The sequence below is a fragment of the Mixophyes fleayi genome, chromosome 2, assembly GCF_038048845.1.
Source record: "Mixophyes fleayi isolate aMixFle1 chromosome 2, aMixFle1.hap1, whole genome shotgun sequence".
NCBI classification, from domain to species: domain Eukaryota; kingdom Metazoa; phylum Chordata; class Amphibia; order Anura; family Limnodynastidae; genus Mixophyes; species Mixophyes fleayi.
Window position 1 is genome coordinate 273431884 of NC_134403.1, and position 19843 is coordinate 273451726.

General features: G+C 38.9%; 1 protein-coding gene across 3 annotated transcripts in view; it reads left to right on the top strand.

The window, feature by feature from the left end:
* Positions 1-19843, top strand: part of TRAF3IP3 (TRAF3 interacting protein 3) — a 48682-nt gene that overhangs the window by 18998 nt on the left and 9841 nt on the right. For all 3 annotated transcript variants that reach the window (XM_075196223.1, XM_075196224.1, XM_075196225.1), the window contains exons 4-10: positions 1906-1969; positions 2294-2318; positions 3009-3038; positions 8853-8948; positions 13145-13216; positions 16260-16400; positions 19152-19289. In XM_075196223.1, coding sequence (XP_075052324.1) covers positions 1906-1969; positions 2294-2318; positions 3009-3038; positions 8853-8948; positions 13145-13216; positions 16260-16400; positions 19152-19289 — 566 coding nt within the window. The remainder of the gene's footprint in view (positions 1-1905; positions 1970-2293; positions 2319-3008; positions 3039-8852; positions 8949-13144; positions 13217-16259; positions 16401-19151; positions 19290-19843) is intronic.

Sequence of the window (19843 nt, forward strand, 5' to 3'; positions counted from 1 at the left end):
GGTAGATCCTGCAAAGTTGCTTACAATCTCCTCCTGCATATAGAAAAATCCAGAAAAATGTATATGTAATATGGACGGGTATATAAACATCGTACATTGACTACAAGAGATTTCAAGTCGTTACCTACTGTTGAACGCTACACTTTTTTCATTTAGAAAGTTTGGTGAGCATATAGTTAGTAATCCATCACAGAAAGGTCTAAGTATATTCAGTCCTTACAAGTTACTGGAACTCAAAAAATAAAATAAATGGGGACATCCTTTGAAAGCACTGTTTAGCAAGTAGCAGTAATAAAATATCTTCAGTTACTCTAGAGTCCCTTTCTTCCCTGAAAATACAATCGGTATAATAATTTGCAAATTAAACTACTTTACATTCTGCTAGTAGACTTTTTTAAGTCCCTTGCAGTGTTATTCAGATCAGGACCACAAAGGGCTGTATACAAAACTAAAAATGCAACCCTAATGGGGAGATCCAATTGCCAGCGACGTGGCGCATTTATGGTAGAATCTCCTCTCATTTTCCGCTTGTGGATGTTCTGGAGATACCTCATGGTGAATTTTCCCCTAAAAGAGTGGTATATAGTGATAGAAGGCAGGGCAAGTGATATTTCTATTTTTCCCAACGTGCATTTCCGCCTGGGCTTGCAATCCAGCAATTCGTTACGCAAAGCATACGCATCGTGATACTTCGAAAACTCTGTATAGATTTGCACACATCTAACTGCAATGCTTGACCCCATATTCTGCAGTTAGCAATTAAACTTCACCGCGTGTGTGTATTGTCTGTACTGTTGCATGACTGGAAGTAACGTCAAAGGTATGATCAGCAGAGCCTCCACCAGAAATTGCAGGGCCCAGCACAAATATAACTGGTAGGCCTATTAATTCACTGTGGATGCCCCCCTCCCCTAATACATCTATTTGGGCCCAGGGCTAGTCAGGCCCCATCATCACTAGATTTGTAGTCATTGAATTCCATGATTACCTGTGGTGTAGCAGAAGGGTTTGCAGCTGTAGCAACTTTTACCAGCCTTTGAGACCCAGGGCGTCTGGCTACAATCCGGGCATTGTATCTGTTGGGTGTCCCCGTTTCCCTCTTTCCCACAACTGCCACTGTTGTGGTCCAGTTAAAACATACTAGTGCTTACACCTAAAACCAGTCTTATTTACTAGTAGCCGGAGGACTAATTGGCTGTAGCATTAAAAGTTCTTTCCTTCCTGTGACCTCCAGCAACCAATTGGAAATAGCAGAGAGTGAAGAATCTGTAACTGTAGACGGTTAGCACGCCTGCTGTTTCTACTGAATACTGCACCCATATCCAATCACTAGTAATTCAAAATGATTGTCATGACAGAATGATTTTATTGGTGAGCTGTCCATTGTGAATACAGCCACTATACTTTATATTTGACAATGCATGAGCTATATATACTGTATGGAATATATTGGACAATGGGGGACTACATGTACTGGAGGACTATACTATATAATAGACAATGTGGGGCTGCATATAGTGGAAAGTTGTCTGATGTGTCTACTGGAGTGCTGTAGTTTATAGGGATAGTGTGAGGGGCTGTGCTATATACTGAATAATTAAACAAGGTGAGCACTATACAGGGGAGGGCTCTGCTGTGTGAGATGCAATAGGAGTTGCGTTATATACTATGCAACAGTAGCTATATTATATATTGGACAATTATAGTGTTTCAATATACTATATGTCATTTGATCTATATTATAATCAGGCAATTGCAAGACACTGGTAACTAGCTTCACTTTTTTTGTATTGTTAGTACAGTGATAAAATGTTGTTCAGTTAACACAAAAATACTCTATAGTAAATAGGTAGGTAGAGTACAGCAAAATCATTACTATATATATATATATATATTTATTCACAGAAGTTCAAACAGTCCAGGAAACACCAGTGATATGTTTGAAGAGGGACACAAGTCAACAAACTGAGTGAGTAAGGTGTTATACTGCAGTTAATTATGTGTGTATATATATATATATATATGTATGTATATATATATATATATATATATATATATATATATATATATATATATATTATATACATTTTATACACACTTTATTCTAAAGCAATTGGAGATGTCTGTTTACTAAAATATATGCATTGCTTTATACATGTAAGTTGGTGTAGTATGCATGCAGTGCATGAAAACCTCTACATTTGTGGTTCTTTCATTGTCTCTCACTCTAATTATACTGCTTCTATACATTTCCAGCTTTATTTAGTGAGTTACTTTTTTATTTTCTTTACAGTTGTGCCACATCTGTTTTGAATGGTGTAAGTATATACAGATTTTCTTTCCATATGAGCAGTACAACATAAAATAATGGTGTATTTCATAGGTCCGATGTAAGGCTCAAAGGGACACCATTATTAAACTTGTGCATGTTTTATTTATATTGTTATAAGTGTAGGGTATACTACATACTTGCCAACTCTTCCGGAATGTCCGGGAGACTCCCGGATTCCGGGTGAACTGGGCAGAATTGGGTCCAAATGCAGCGATTCTCCAGCAATCGCCACATTTGGCTCCGCCCCCGCTGTAAAATAATGCGATTTTCGGATCCCCAAACGCCCACCTCTCCCCGGCGGCTCCCAGACGCCAACTTCTTCTAGTTGGTATGGTATACTAGCTTATTAAATATTATAGCCTTCATATTTATCTACATGTTTTCACTGAATGTGAAACTTGGAAATGCACGTTTGGGGCCAAGTTGTATACAAATTTGGTCATTTGACATGTTACACTGTATGTGCCAGTTTTACATCTAATCGGGACAGTAAATTTAGCAGTTAACATTTAACTGTTTTGAATGTTTACAAAAATGTGTGTTCAGAGATGGGTTTGAAGCCATCCTGCCCTGGCTTTAAGTCTGTGCTAGAAGAATTAATTAATTCTAACACTTTAGGAAAACCAGCATAATAAATTACATAATTTACATATATAACTATTTTTTGTTTTTGTAGGAATTGATCCAGCTTTCTGAATACCTCATGGTAAGTAGAGGTGATGTTTTGTCAAACTGGCTAGTTCTTTGGCATGGGTATAAATGACCAGAGGGTCCCTGCACATGCAGTGCAAACAGATGTGTCTATGATTTGGACACCAGACATCTCTACAAATATAAACTCTTGAGTTACAAATAACACTAAAATGAATATGTACATCTCCATTCTTACTCCAGCACAGTTAATCACCCCTCCTCTTCGGTGCGCATTATCCCTTAGTACACATGCTCCCATCTTGGGATTCTCACCCTCACTGGACTCTGCGCAGGCTCTGATACCCTCTCCATCCAGTGCGATCTCAGCCTTGCTCACTAGATCTGACACTCTCACTAGTGTCCTCTTGTAACATCTACACTCAGGGCTATAACACCCTATCTGGTGTCCTCTCTGACCCTCTGGCTCACATTGAACACTGCAGCAAACCTCCCATATGGTCTCTTTACATGCTCTCCCCTCTCTAGACATGAGGACTAAATATGGCAGACCCTCAATGCTGCCGCTATTGACTCTACACTGCTTTGGCAGTGACGCCACTTCTTTATTGGGGTCCCACCTTATTTTACTCTCAGGGGCTTTTCTTTATTATTATGGGGTAATTCCCCTTCTTGTAGCTCTCTGAACATGGGGACTCCTGAGGTAATTTCTCCCTCAAATTTTACCCATTTCACTCATATACCCTCAGTTATGATATACTTTAGCTCCTCGTGGCAGCAGGCCATGGACCGGCTCCCAACTTTGCTGGGGGATCCCGTGACCTCCTCTCCTCCATCCCGGGTCCCTGGCTGTCACACTATCACACTCTTCCCACACACTTCAACTACCAGCAGGGTTGCCAACTCTGAAATAAAAAAGAAGCAACCGCTAAGTGGAAAAACAAGCCCAAACCAATCCTAAAAAGCCCCAAAAAAAGCCCAACTTACAGGGGACAGGGGTGTAATTGTAGTGAAGACCACAAAGTTTATTGTTCATTCTTAAATAAATACATATAAAGATTTCTATAATACATAATAGCATGTATACTTAATGGAGAACAGTGAATAGTAAATAAGTATAATAAAACCAGATACAGTACAGCAACAGCGCCTAACACATTTGCCTCTAGCTTCATGTGGCAAATTGACTATTATGCCGTGGCAAACGCATACTCCCCCCAGAACAGACTTCATACACATGAAACTGATCTATTGGACAATCGGAGAAACAAAAAAAACTAAACCTTGGCAAAGCACTGCAAATCTATAGAAGCTTCCAGCATGTCTGTAGTTATGGGCTGGAACCGATTCATTTCTGAACACACTAGCAGCGACCCTGCCCCTAAAAGGAGCATCTTATGTTTAGCATCATTATCCAAGTATCCTGTCAGCATGGTTTTTGATGGATAATGCTGCATTAGAGGATCTTGGGCCTGATTCATTAAGGATCTTAACTTCAGAAACTTCTTATTTCAGTCTCCTGGACAAAACGATGTTACAATACGAGGGGTGCAAATTAGTATTCTGTTTTGCACATAAGTTAAATACTGACTGTTTTTTCATGTAACACACAAATATCAACTTTAAATTCCAGCGTACAAATAAGCTATCAAGTATTTGTGTGCTACATGAAAAAACAGTCCGTATTTAACTTATGAGCAAAACAGAATACTAATTTCCACCCCTTGCATTGCAATATGGTTTTGTCCATGAGACTGAAATAAGAAGTTTCTGAAGTTAAGATCCTTAATGAATCAGGCCCCTTGTGATACGGTCCATTCTGGACAGACACAATAAACCATTAATGCTTTCAAAAAACGTAGGTTTCGTTGATGCTGCAGTTTATCAAGGCCTGCATTTCCATCAGTGAATTTAGAGAATACAAGAACCTTCCAAAGCATAAAGTCTTCAGGGCTCTGACATGACCGTGGATGTTCTGTACATTTCTTAAGGTATAGTGTGCAAGTTTAGTTTAAACCACATAAGACTAAACAAAAGAACCTGGCCTGTCAGGCAGAGACAAGGATTTGTAGAATTGCAGCTGAAGAGGCTGGTGATCTGCAGGTACTTAGTTTACTAGTGTGTCCAATCTCCTTTACCCCTCGGAGGCTCTGGACAAGTCAGCATCTGGGTGCAGCCCAGTTGTGTTTTGAAGAAATTTGTCTCTACCAGAACATTTCATTGCCTAATGGTAAGGGACATGAAGCTAATCTTGAAGCCTCAACATTAATATTGAATTATTGGGGCACCAAGGGCATAGTGTGGACAAGCTCACCACAACTCTGAATTTCAATACAAAATCTACCATAGAATGACTGCACCTCACTCATATAAAGTCCCTGTGGCTCCCAGCACCCCTTTATTTCTGATAACCCCAGATAACTAAATCCCACTGATTGCCTGTAATAATGCATCTCTTCATCTAGACCATGTTTAGCTGCACACATATACCCCCATATGATTTCACACACTGATTATAGACCTGTCCCCAAAAATGCATCTGGACTAAGCAGCAGAACTTACCATTGTACTCCTGCACCATCCTGCAACTTTAGACAGGTGTTTGCATCACCATTCACGCCTTTACACCTCGTTTAAAATATAAACCCTTACAATCCCCGTACAGCCATTACCCCCATCCCATGCAGTATAAGCAATGTTTTCCATACTCACCGGCAGCTCTACTCCGGCTTCCGTCTCCAATAAACACGCAAATTCCGGTGAAAACGTCTAACAATCAAAAAGTCCAACAAAGAAGAAGAAAATAAACAAATAACAGCAAAAACAAAGAGAGAAGATAAGCAAGGGCGAGAGAGACCTGAGCTTGACACACGTCTTGTAAAGCCCAAAAGCCTTCAACCTACGACCAGCAAATAATTCCCCGCAACTTGTGGGGACAAAAACAAGTGCCACTCTGCTTGTTAAAAATGCAATTGGCATCTATGCATACTAGCCTTATATTGCTAAGCAACTGTTCCTCGTGTATCTCCTCTGGGTTCTAGTGTTGGGGCCACACATTCAGTTATTGGGAGGTGTAAATAAAAACGCCAGATATGGGTAACACACTGGTTAAAACAATACAGGCACATATTATTTTCAATAATAATTACTTCTGTTGACATTTTTGCATTTTAGTAAATAAATCACATGGATTGTAATGCATATACAATCATATAAATGTGTTTTGTTTGTTTTCTGTTGTTGTTCTCTTCTGAAAGTAGATGTCTATAAATAGACAGCACTGAATTGACGTCTCCAATTTGTTCTCATGACTGTGTTCCCAAATTGGACAGATCCAGCTGTTTGACATTCAGGCAAGCACACAGATCTGTTTGGAGTACAGTTGAAGGGATCAGACAATGAAGGCACACACAATAAGAGCGGTTATTAGGGGAAATAGTTGGGTTTCCGCAATTATTTTGTAAATTGTAGATGTACGGAAGACATAAAGTCACTGGAAAATCGCTGTTTTAAAATATGCCACATTACAAATTGCTGTCACGACTTTATAAGAATACAAAGCATGAGATATAGCTAGTAGTAGTTTTTCAAACTGCCGGAAAAAGGCCAGAATAATAGAGGTGGTTCTGATAGCGAGATTGCATCAACAGCATGTTATATAATAATATCGCCACCCTTAACTTAATTCTAGATTAACTTTGCCCCCTTAATCAATAAATATATTATAAATGGCAAGATGGCATGCTGTTTAAGCCTAGTGGTTAGCACTTCTGCCTCACAGCACTGGGGTCATGAGTTCGATTCCCGACCATGGCCTTATCTGTGTGGAGTTTGTATGTTCTCCCTGTGTTTGCGTGGGTTTCCTCCGGGTGCTCCGGTTTCCTCCCACATTCCAAAAAACATACTGGTAGGTTAATTGGCTGCAATCAAAATTGTCCCTAGTCTCTCTCTGTCTGTGTGTGAGTGTGTGTCTATAGTAGGGAATTTAGACTGTAAGCTCCAATGGGGCAGGGACTGATGTGAATGAGTTCTCTGTACAGCGCTGTGGAATTAGTGGCGCTATATAAATTGATGATGATGATCTTGCCAATAAGAAGCAGGTCTAAAAAATCCGGCTTTTTTTTCTGGCCACTTTGACTAAATGACCAAATTCTGGGTGTTTTGAAATCACCACACATTGCCTACGCTTTGAGTTTTGACCCTCAAAATCGCTGGATAATACAAGTTTATGAGAGATTGAAATCAGTTGCTGGTCAGGAACAGTATGTTTTGGGACTATACATGCTGCCATTTTAGGCCAATCGGGGCAGGAACAATAAGATACAATCTTAGTCTTCATTATAAAAAAAGTAAGTATAATTTTTTTTTCTAAAAACAATAAGAAGACCGTCATTCACTAGTTGATTACCTGATGGTATGGAATATTGAATAGTATAGCAGTGACTCCAGGAATATGAATGTGGAACTACGCATAACAGTTTACTTTTCCAATTTATCCTTTATTGAACTGAAAAATCTGGTAGTATTATTATTTACAACGTTCATTAATGTCAAATCTAAAATTATGTATGTTATACATCCTCTACCCCAAGAGACTTGGCAGCTTGCAATACAATACAATAAAAAATATATCCGATTTTAACAGCATCATAAGTTTAGTTCATACAACAGATGCTAAGTGATATATACACACACTCCCCTCCCAAAATAAAGTGAGGCAAGACTTAACTGAGATAACTGAACCCACACAGAGTAATTGGCACATACCCTATCCATTAGTTACATTGTAGTAATATGAATGTAGAGAGCCTTATGTAGCGTTGGATGCAGTCTCCCTCTAAAACACAGGCATACTGTAAATTGCGTCTGAAAAAAAGACAGATTGCGCATAGTATGCTGACTTTCAGCTTTTCGTCCTCATTATTAATTTGTATCTTACACCAGGGGTTGAGCACCCACAACAGATAGTTTCCTGACAAGCGATTGCCTCCAGGTCTCTGTCGGCTACATATACGTAAACACTCACTTATTGTACTTTGCCTAAGTTCGCACACCTTGCCTCCCCAGATCCACCTCTGTAAGCACAAGGAGTGGAATGAGCAAGCTGTCACTAACTCCACATACACACCCAGGCATAATTCTGTTTTGTGAGCAAGCGCAGTAGTGAAATTCATATTTTATGCATCCAACTCTACACGGGGTCCAGAACGTAAATGCTATACAGCCATCAAGCAATTGTAAACCATGGTTCACTATGAAAATGCCTTCTAAATATAGCTATTCATCTATAGTATGAAACCAATCCATGGGGAACATATTTTATTTAACAATTGACAGGACAGAGTTGTTGAGAACAATGTGGGAAGTTTTAGTCCTTATGTCTTATGTCTTGTGTGACTTATTTAACTAAATGAAGACTGTCTATAAAATTATCATTTAAGATTTGATCGTTTTACTAAAGGGGAAATATAACCATCTAATGAAACCTATACATGTGACCTGTATATTTCTTAATATGTACTTTTACTAGTGTGAGCGAGAGCTGTCATATTGCTTTCTAATCCTTTATAACATACTAAACATCATTGACCAATAGCAGAATTTCTACGGCAGGTTAATAACTTCATAACAAAGTACCAATATATTCTTTTTTTTTCCTGTAACACCTTCTCTGCCCTGTGTGTGCACTACAAAATTCTAGCAGCATTATACTTATTGTTATAGTTAAGTTTATCTAGTTTTTATGTATTGTCTATGAAGGGAGTTTTTAAACCTTCACTTTGAGATGTTTATCAGCTACACTCAGCAGTTATTGGAAAATTGTTTAGTTAGTAATTTGTGCTTGTTTTATTTTCGTCTCATTTTGCAGGAAGCACATCATAGGGAGCGGAAACTGAAGAAGAAACTGTGCATCTTACAGGAGCTTCTCAATGTGCTCGTACAAACCTCAGAAAAGTCATGGAAGGTGATTGTTGCTGCATTATATTTAAAGATACAAATGTGAGATATGTAAAAAGCAAAACCCCTCTAGCAAGGTAATAGTAATACCAAAATGTAACTCCTGAGCACAAGCTGGGCCAATACACTGATATTCATTAATTAAACAGACTTCTATAATAACCACTATTAAATATCTCTGTAGATTGTAGGGGTCATTAACCTAACCACAATGGGCAATTGATCAGTGCCGAATTTCACTCATTGATGTATGGCATGGTAGCACATTGGTCTGTAATCTAATATAAGGTTTTACAATTGTTTGCAAACTTTCAAACAGGTTTGAAAACCACTTTGAAACAATTTTGATCATCTCTCATGGTAACCCCCAAAAAATTGTCCCTATGTTTTAGTCCTAATTGTACTTCTGCATGATTCTCTTTTTGCACAACATTTTGTACTGCTAACTTTTAAACCCATTACTCACTATATTTCATATTTTATGAAAGTACCTAATTATAATTATATCTTAAGTAATGGAACATAATTAACTTCTAGTCATCCTTTGAAAGGAAATTATTTACGATTTAAAACTGAGCTATGGAGTTTGGAACGGACTGCCAGGAGCAGGAGTAGTGTCAGGCAGGCACTTTGAACACTAGTGCTTTTCCAGTGACACATTGAAATGGAGGGGCATAGCATTTTCCCTGTCAGGTGGGGGCCGTTAAACACTGAAGATAGTGAATAAAAGGTATTCTGAGCTTGATCAGCCCCCTACAGGGAAGAGAATTCCCTTTTACTTAAAAGTGATACCACAGGAGTGATTGAGTTTCTAACTGGAAAAGTACTTGTGTTGAAAGTGAATGTCTGACATTATCCTTAATTTGGGTCTTGGGCTGAAAGATGTTGAATAGTATGGTGTGCATGCTGCATTCCCCAGGGATCATTTACCACACACAAAAGTGCTGCAGCAGTGAAAAAATGTTCCTGCAATTTCGCCTATTATACCACAGCATGTGTAAATGGATGCACTCCACCATTATACATTTTCATCATCCACCTGAACAGACTCTTTATGGTTATGTTATATACTATGGGATTTTTATTTTCCCTTTTCTACATGTTGCAATTATATGGAGATTGAATGAAAAATCTTGATAAGAATATTGAAAGAGTGACTATTCAATGTCAGCAGACATTCTTCAACATACAGAACTATTACATGTGGAAGAAAGGAGGAATTTGTGAAGATATGTGAATATATTCATGAGGACTTCCTACAATAATATGTGCATGTTTATTTTTTGTAGTGCCTATAGAAGTGTCATTTTTTTTTTTTTCTGACTGTCTAGATTGCATTCACAGTACAAAATGTGCATAATATTGTGCAGACTTATGCCTACACTCAAGCTTGTAATTCCCGATTTTTAAATCTTTTTAAACTTTTCAGTTTTTTAACATCCTACAACACTGCTTGCTTAATGCTCAATTATATCTTAAAAACTCTTAAAAGTGAATGAACTTCAAGGCTGCCTATATATCCACAATTTTAGATTTTTATTTTTAAAAATATATAGGTTTATTTGCACATATTAGCTATACTTTCTCAATAAAATGGACCTGGTTCGAGCAAAACTTGTTCCATTAAAAGTAGCGGCCAAGTACTTACTGCTTCCACCTATAAAATGTGGTAAAAATGTAACCATCTTGCATTGCTAAAGAAAAAAGCTCTGTGGCTCTTATCGAATCGGAACACTCTACATATTTGTCGATTTCCATTTCTTGCATCTCCATTGATGCGGATTCTACATGGAAAGCCTCCATTTCTACCTACTGACCCCATGGGCGCATTGAAGATATTATTAGCACTAGTGCAAAAACAAGATTATTGAAATGAGATAAAGGGGTGGAAATTGCACATTTTTACAAAGTTCCTTGTTGTGCGATGGATCACACAGCCATTTCCACTCCGCAAGAAGACTTGGGGCTAGATTTACTAAGCTGCGGGTTTGAAAAAGTGGGGATGTTGCCTATAGCAACCAATCAGATTCTAGCTGTCATTTTGTAGAAAGCACTAAATGAATGAAAGATAGAATCTGATTGGTTGCTATAGTCAATATCCCCACTTTTTCAAACCGGCAGCTTAGTAAATCTAGCCCTTGATGTTTGTACCAGGTGTCTTATTTTTAATGGGACACATTTTGCACCTTCCTTTGATTAAGTATTACATTTCTAGGAGCACTTTGTCTGAAGATCTTTTTTTTTTTCTAAATTGGGCAAACAAAAGTGTCGCATGTGAGAACAGCAGTTCCGATCTCTTCTCACTGTTTTTAATGGAAAGAGTGGTTCTAAAGAGGAAGGAGGTTGAATATTTGATGTGACCTTTAGACGTTTGCACAGAATGCCTCTTCTGATTTCTGTTTTCCACCTCTCCGCACAGCTAGACGGAGTTCTAGTTGGCGGAGGTGTCTCCCGATGGCAGAAAAAGACATCCACCTTGATTTCTGCTGGCCGGATCATATAAGTGCAGTGGTGTAAAACCAAGTCGTTTTGCACTGAGAATCATAAATTCGATCCTTTGTGTCCCATTAACATCACCATTTATTTATATAGCGCCACCAATTCCACAGTGCTGTACAGAGAATATGTCATTCACATCCGTTCTTTCCCCATTGTAATATAATCTAAATTCCCTAACAAACACACACACGCAGCCAATTAACCTGCCAGTATGTTTTTGGCGTGTGGGAGAAAACCGGAGCATACCAACAGCATCAACTAACTTGTACAAGGGTAGAATTGAAAATAGTGAATGGTTTATTTGCTTTGTATTTGTAATATTTAATCGTTATAATTTTTGTGTTTTACATTGCTTTTATTTTTTTAAATATAACCTTTATTTAATTTTTTTCATCTTGCATTAAGAAGTACATGAAAGGATACAAGAATTTCAGCAAAATACATAATGCATTAGCAATAAAAAATACCATTTAAAGTTTAATAGTCAAAGCTGTTTTTTTTTTTCTATGTTTCTAATGACTACACTAGTAATTTAGCTAATAACTTAAGATTTATTTCTGAGCACAATGTTTTACCTAAACAGAAGGCAGTGTCCATTTTTATTTAGAATGTATCTTTGTGGAGTTTTATTGGCTGATCAAACAAAGAATTGTTTTAGAGTGTTTTATGCAGTATATTCCATAAGATGGGTGCATTTATAAACTGCTGAATTATTGTATTTTGAAGGGATGTGTATGTGTGGGGGTTTCTGGTAGTGATGCACTGCATTTCAATGGCCAAAACAGTACCTAACTATAAGGAAAGATAATCATTTTATCACATCCTCCCCAGTGTAGTTAAAATGTTCTGTTTTTCAAAACCTTTCAATAGCGCACATTATCCCAATCAAACAATATTTTTTTTTCCTTATAAATAGTGGATTATTCACCATTGTGGTTTGCATGTATTTTTGATCCATGGAAATCATTCACATTCCCCCCTTCCCCCTCAACTTCTTCTGTGTGCAGACATGTTATGGAATGCAACATGCCCAATTTGAATGCAATCACCCTTGTAGGTTCATTCAATCAACCGCCATCTGGATGAACATATGAAAAGCATGTCTAAACAAAGTTGCATATGGTTTATTAAATTAAAAATATACATATACCCACAAAGCATACCAAATGCACCAAAAAGAAAATATGTCTGTAGAATTTGCAGAGGGTGGAAATGGAGACATGTGTTTGCATATTGAAAAATACATCCTCGCAAAGGAAACATACTGCGCAGACATGATCACCTGACATTCAGTAAGTTCAGCATAATTCTGTTACATGAAAGTAAAACTTGTTATCTGATACAGAGGCTGCCATGTGTGAAATAATATGTTGGTTTGAGCGGTTAGTTGTCATAGCTTCCTCTGTGATGGGTTTGTGCAAAGTATGATCGTAAAAAGGAAGCTAGAAGAGACAGGAAGCATGCCTGAAAGAAAACCCTCTAGGTTAATCAGTTAAGCTGTGTTAGCAGAGCAGGTGGGTGCTATTTATTAACGCTTTCATGCCTTAATGTACTTTGGCACACAAATGGTAAAACATCACTTCCCACGTTTATTCATACGTTTGATTGTCATTGTTGTAGATATTGCACATGCCTGGATGATTGATCTTTATAATCATCATTATTAATAAACATGTACACACATTTTCTTTAAATGTCTTGCAGGCCCAGCTGAATGAAGACCATTTAAAGTGTAAAGTGGCAAATCTTGAAAATCAGATGTTCTTCTATAGTCAGGTAAATAAATGTGCCTCAGCATTCCATGTTGGATTCAAACAACAAGGTCTATATATAAAATTGTGTGTGTGTACACGTGTACATAGAGAATATATATATATATATATATATATATATATATATATATATATATATATATATATATATATATATATATATATATATATATATATATATGTGTGTGTGCACCATACACGCACCCACTTTGTCCCCTTTTCCCTGTGCAGGGCTCAGAGCTCGATTTAGTGACGTTCTTACGTGTGGCATTCGATTATATAAACACTTTTAAGTCCCAGGGGAGTTCTATGACTATGTAAAGAAGAATATGCATATATTAGCATATATTAACATGACTTTTGCATCATATTGTTATTATTATGCTTGATATTTTAGAATTTATTTAGAACTTTATTATAATTGGCACTTTAAGCTGAATCTGGGACTTGCTCTCCTCTTGTTCTTTATACTGGTCCCTTTCTTGTATGTTTATTGTGCCTAATTTGTAAGGGAAGTGCAGAGTGAAGTTTGAACAATTCAAATGTGCCCACAGATCTGTTTGTTATATTGTTTATTTGATGTTTTCATTACTTTTCTGCCATGGTAATTGTTACATTTGCATCCTATTTTTCCAAAATACAAATAATGTGCTCACCTTTCTTCTTTATTCATTTTATTTAGTGTGTGCTCTTTTATTATATGTCAGGTCTGTTATATTTGTGGAACAAACACATTCACTATTATGCTTCAGTAAAACTTAAAAATCCTCTTTAATACAGCTGAAACAACTCCCTGTTTAGTGTACGGAAAAAACATGTTTTGCTTTAACATGCACACATAATACCATAATATATGCCCGAGCAACGACAAAAGCCCCAATCAGAGTCAGAGGTGCAATTTCCGGAGACAGTCATTATTATAATCCTCTATTTGCACCTGTCCCTGACCACCCGCAAATCTGGCTTTTTCAGACATATATGAATCTTTTTCATGGTCTACATCTGTTCTCGATTGTGCAAACACGCCTTTACTGTAATGGGCCTATGTTACAATGCCCCTGTTCTTTCTCTCCTAGTGCAGGCTGACTGACATAAGTGCCAGAATTACACAACCAAATGCGTACATCCACTTTCTGGGCACGTGACCTTCCATAGTCTTCCCTGTTATTGTGTTATACATATAATGTTGAGTTCAAGCTTATGAGCAGAATGTTACTCAGTTGTTGATCTGCTGCATTAAATCGCTTTGTACATGAATGCAGGTTTATGCTCTTTAAATGCATTTTTTTCAGCAGTCTGCTTTATCAGTTACCTCATAATCGGAAATGGACCAAAATTGTGCAGACTTTGGAGGGGAATTCAATTGCCGGCGATGTTGCGCCACGTGCTATATCAACAATTACAGTAGAAATCTCAGCTCATATTTCCTTACACCTCTATGTGAGGAAAAATGAGCAGAGATTTCTGTGAAATCTCCGTCGTGGACATTCCGGAGACACTTTGCGGCTCATTTATTTCCCCCATAATTTCCATTAATGATACAAATTGCTGTTCCTGTGCCCTTATTATATGCAGTTAGTCTGTAACTCCTGTTTTGAAATACCTTGTCAGCTGTATGTACCCACATATTTTCTGCCTGTGGTCCCCCCACCACCACCACATTAATATGAATCAGTGATTTGGCTCTAGAAAATGCAAAACTAGTGGTAGATAGGGTACATAAGTGACTCTTCTGATTTATGTGACTTTTTTTTTTTTTTTCTAAAGCAACCAGCAATTGTTTTTGTGTGATTGTAAAAGGTTGTTCTTTAATTTGCTTTGGCAAATTGTAAAAGTTGGTAAATGGCTTCATTCATATTATTTGGACCTTTTAGGCAGCTAACCGCCAGAGAACTGCCACACAAGAGTGTTTTAGCCCATACATGCTATAGTCTGTGGCCAGTTAAGTCTAAAATGACCTTATTGGGCAATACGATACAAGCGTATTTACACTTTTTCAGCCCTGACATTTCTATAGAGAGACATGTCTAATGTTTGTTTAAAGCCAGACCTGTATCAAGCTGTTGGCTGCTAAATTGCAATCTGCGAATAAAATACCACATCTGCTAGCCTGTGACTTTTTCTGTATGATTGCTGCCAATGTGTTCTCCTCTTTCCCAGGAAATGGCAATCCCATTGCCTTAGATTATTACACAATACATATACCAATAAATTGTTACTGTCGGTCCAATTAAGGAGGACCTAGTGGTGCCTTGTGCACTATGTATGCCCTAAAAAACACAGTGTCCTGATGCTCTCTTTACCCAAGTTAGAGCCATATTAGAGTGCTGTATGCAAATTCCAGCTGTTGACTGTGGAGATAGACTCCTGCTTGCACCCAGAGGCTTCCCCTTATGTCACAGCTTCCCTGCCTATTGAGTGTAGAGGAGCTGGAGAAGGAAGCTGCCCGTGAGCGAGCATGAGTCTGTCCCCGAAGCCAACAATCTTAATTTGCATATAGCACTCTAAAATTGTTTTTTATGAATTTTTAAGTAAAAGAACTGGACTCCTTATGTGGTCTTGAGTTGCGAATAATGTAAAACCGTTCCCTCCGGATTCTAGGAGGCTTGAATTGTGGGAAAATAGTCATTGTAAGGCCAACTTTAAGGACTTGTAGGTTCTAAAGGTACCCAGATATGCTGCAATTTTTTTGGCCAATTAGGTTGTTTGTAGACCTTTTGTAAGAACAAGTTGCAGCAGGTGTAAGCCCCAAAAGGATGCTACTCCCAATGAATACCTGATTGGACCCAGCTAGGAAATTACTGCAACTGTGCGCAGCCCTAATTCTGCCATGTGTTGCCAGATTGGACGTAGTGCTAGTTCTGTCCATATATGGATACATTAAGTTTCAATTGGATTAATATTTGGCTTTTGCTAGGTCACTCATGCTGCAATATTAAGCCAAATCATACTTGCCATTTAGTGTAACTACAGTTATATATACTTTGTTCTATAAGGCGAGTTACATAGAATGTTAAAAATATACCAATTTATTTCTCGTTTCATAGAACTTTCCAAAGACAAGTGTGAAGAAAATTTTGCTGGAAATGGAGGAACATAAGCAGATCTATCAGGAAATGGCCAAAGAATCCCTCCAGAAATTAACAGATGATAAAATAATAACAGAGAAACGACTACAAAATACTCAGGTTAGTACTACAAAGATTGACACAATGTATTATAAACTTACAATAAAATATAATGGCCACCACTTTTAACATAGAACAAGAAAATAGCATATTGGTTACCTTTAGTAAATTACTGTTCTTATGTCACTTGAGGGCATATGCTACCAGAAATGGTCTAGTGATCTTGACTCTTCTGTTCGTTATGAGTACTCTGGTAAAATAGAAACATCACCTGGAATTATTCTAGATGGGACTTGTGATGGTCACCTGTGCCACCCTGTCTGTTGTTGCTGGGGACCGGCTGGGCTTACTTTGCCACAGCCTCCTATCTTTATCCCAAATACGCTCCTTCTGTTGCAATAAGAGGGGCCTGCTCCTACACTGGCATTCAGACCGCTTCCTTCTGGGTAACTCTCGCTGCTAGGGTACCCCTTTGCTGGTACACCTGGGCTGGTATACCTGACCTCTTGCCTTCGGATCAGGGTTGCTCTGGACGGTTCCCCCCTGGCCTATCACACTGGCCAGAGCTGCATGTAACGCCTCCCCCCTAGGCTGCATGGCAGGCGCCCTTCACTCTTGGCGCCATGCCTTTGACCTGTGCCTGCTCAGCTGCAGTCGCATTGTCCCCTAAGGCCGCCAGCTGGATCTTTAGCCCGGCGGTTCTGCGCTTATCATAGGAAAGAGGGGCTGGTTCTGCGGGTACAGTCTGTTGAGAAGAGGTTGCTACTGTCTGGGGGGTCTGGTTCACCAAGCTCCTGTCGTCAACTGGGCCGCTGCCTTGGCCACTGCTTCCATCAGTTTCCTTCCGCCTGGGTACCATGCTGTCGGTGCCATTGCCTCAGCCTCTCTTTCATCTCCTCCCTGTTTGGCGAATGGCTGATGTCAACCCTTGCCACTGCTCAGAACCTCAATGGCTGCCCTGGACATGTTGATGAAATCAGATATCCTGTGCATTCTCCTGGCTGCAGTCATTCCTCTCCTGGATAACTCTGCTCTCCTGACTGGTGTACGAAAAGCTGCCTGGGGTTATCCCACTGATGCCACCAGAAATCTGTGACAGGATGAAGCACTTATGCCACCCTGGTTACCTTTAGTAAATTACTGTTCTTATGTCACTTGAGGGCATATGCTACCAGAAATGGTCTAGTGATCTTGACTCTTCTGTTCGTTATGAGCACTCTGGTAAAATAGAAACATCACCTGCAATTATTCTAGATGGGACTTGTGACAGGATGGTCACCTGTGCCACCCTGTCTGTTGTTGCTGGGGATCGACTGGGCTTACTTTGCCACCATCCCCTTTCTTTATCCCAAATACGCCCCTACTGTCGCAATAGGAGGGGCCTGCTCCTACACCGGCACCTAGAACCGTTTCCTTCTTGGTAACTCTCGCTGCTAGGGTACCCCCTTGCTGGTAGATTTGGCCTGGTATACCTGACCTCTTGCCTTTGGATCAGGGTTGCTCTGGACTGTTCCCCTCTGGCCTATCACACTGACCAGAGCTTCAGGTAGCAGACAAAATGTTGGTACTGGAATACTGGGTCCACCTCAGAACAACCGGAGAACGGATTAGATTTGGGTCTAATCTGCAGGTCACAGGAATTTACAGCAGGGTAAGTAGTCATCAAAGCAGGTTTTGAAGCAAAATTATGTTTTATTAGCTCAAGCGTCCTAATAAAGGACACTTACACCCATTAGTAGAAGGTACTAGCGACATCCAGAAAGGTACAAATGAAATGATACTTTACATGCTCAAACAGCTCGCTTTTTATAAACAGTCTGACACACGTCAGCAGGGGGTAACACAGACCCTTCCTATCGAGTGACCGGAACATCTCATCAGATAAATTATCAGGATATAATCTAATCCTGCATCCAACACAATTTAACTTCCACATCAACCTGATTTCCTCAGATTTGCTGTCTACATTGCTAGGTTTCCTGTCTGTCTAACAAGACCTGCACACAGCTAACGATCCCCTGTCGGGCCTTGAGGACAATTTGTCACTTCATATGAAAGACTTACTTTGCATTTCCTGCTATCAGTAAAATAGATTCCCTTCCCACATGTGCCTGATTGGAGATTTCCTCTAGCAAAGTTCAAAACAAAAACAAATCTCTTCCCTGGCTCTGTCTCAGCAATAAATACATTTCCTTTAAAAAAAAGTGCACACAATATAATAAAAATCAGCACATTGCAATGATACAAACTGGTGCCCTGCGCTGTTACCTTTAAATAAAGTTATACAATAAGTTATTTATAAGTGATTCAGCCACAGGACTCGCTGCCAACATTTCAAAGTGATGCAATGTAGGACAAGCAATTAATGAACCATTAAGCAATAATTTCCTCATGTGATGTTTTAGATGGAACATGATGTGAGAGGACCACCCTTAATATTGTGCAGGCATTGGTACTTTCAGGGGTAGGCTGGGCTGGGGTGGCAGAGGGGGCATCTGCCCCTGGGCTGGTCCCATAGTGGGCTACCTTGGGTTGAGTCACTGGGCCACCTGCATTTTTTACCTTTAAAATAGGCTGCTGTATCGATTCTTGCCTCCAGGCTGAAATTTGCCAGCCCTCCCCTGGGTACATTGCCATTGATCCCAGGGCCTTCCACTTCTGCTGTTCAGATGCACAATACTTTAGTATACGCCGCTTTTCCTGCTGTTTAGGGGCGAGCAGGCACCAGTGGTCATTATTCTAAATGCCTGCACCAATGTTTGAATATTGTAACTTTTATCAATCAAGATTATAATGCATCCAATATTACAGATGTCATTAGTGGTCTCAACGGATGAGTGTAAATTATGGAAAGAAGAATATGAAAAACTGAAAGAAGATTGGATGGAATTGAGAAACGAACACTGCGAGCTAAAGAATGAGATGAATGTACTTCAGAGCAAACTCCAGGTACTCAAGAGTATAGCAAGAATAATCCTGTGTCAGCCAAAACAACAAGTCTAGTGTTCATAAAATATACTGATTTCTGTTATTTTTATAAAGATACAAATATACATACATATAAACATTATTAGACAGCATAAAATTATATTGCATACTTCTGCTGATTTAAGGAATGTTTTATTTTATATGAAAAACATGGCATCTATGATCTAGGGATTCTACTGTGAGATACTGTGTACTTACACAGCACATTCAGAAGTCCTGGGTTTTTATTTCAAGTTGGACCCAGTGGTCTGACCTGTGGTAGAGCGGTTATACTACTTGCTTTTCTATGGTCAACAGACTTCGTTGCTTGAGAGCAGAGGAAGTGTGCAACTACATCTTCACAGCATAAAACTGTGCTCAAGCACGATATCCGCATCAGCCCAGCTACTTTTATGATGGAAGGAAGCATTAGTTTTATTATCTTTAGGTTATACTTTAGTTATTTTTTTTATGTCTTGTTTTACTGTTCACTTGGTTACACACTTCCACAGAAAATAATGAATAGCAAGAGTGTA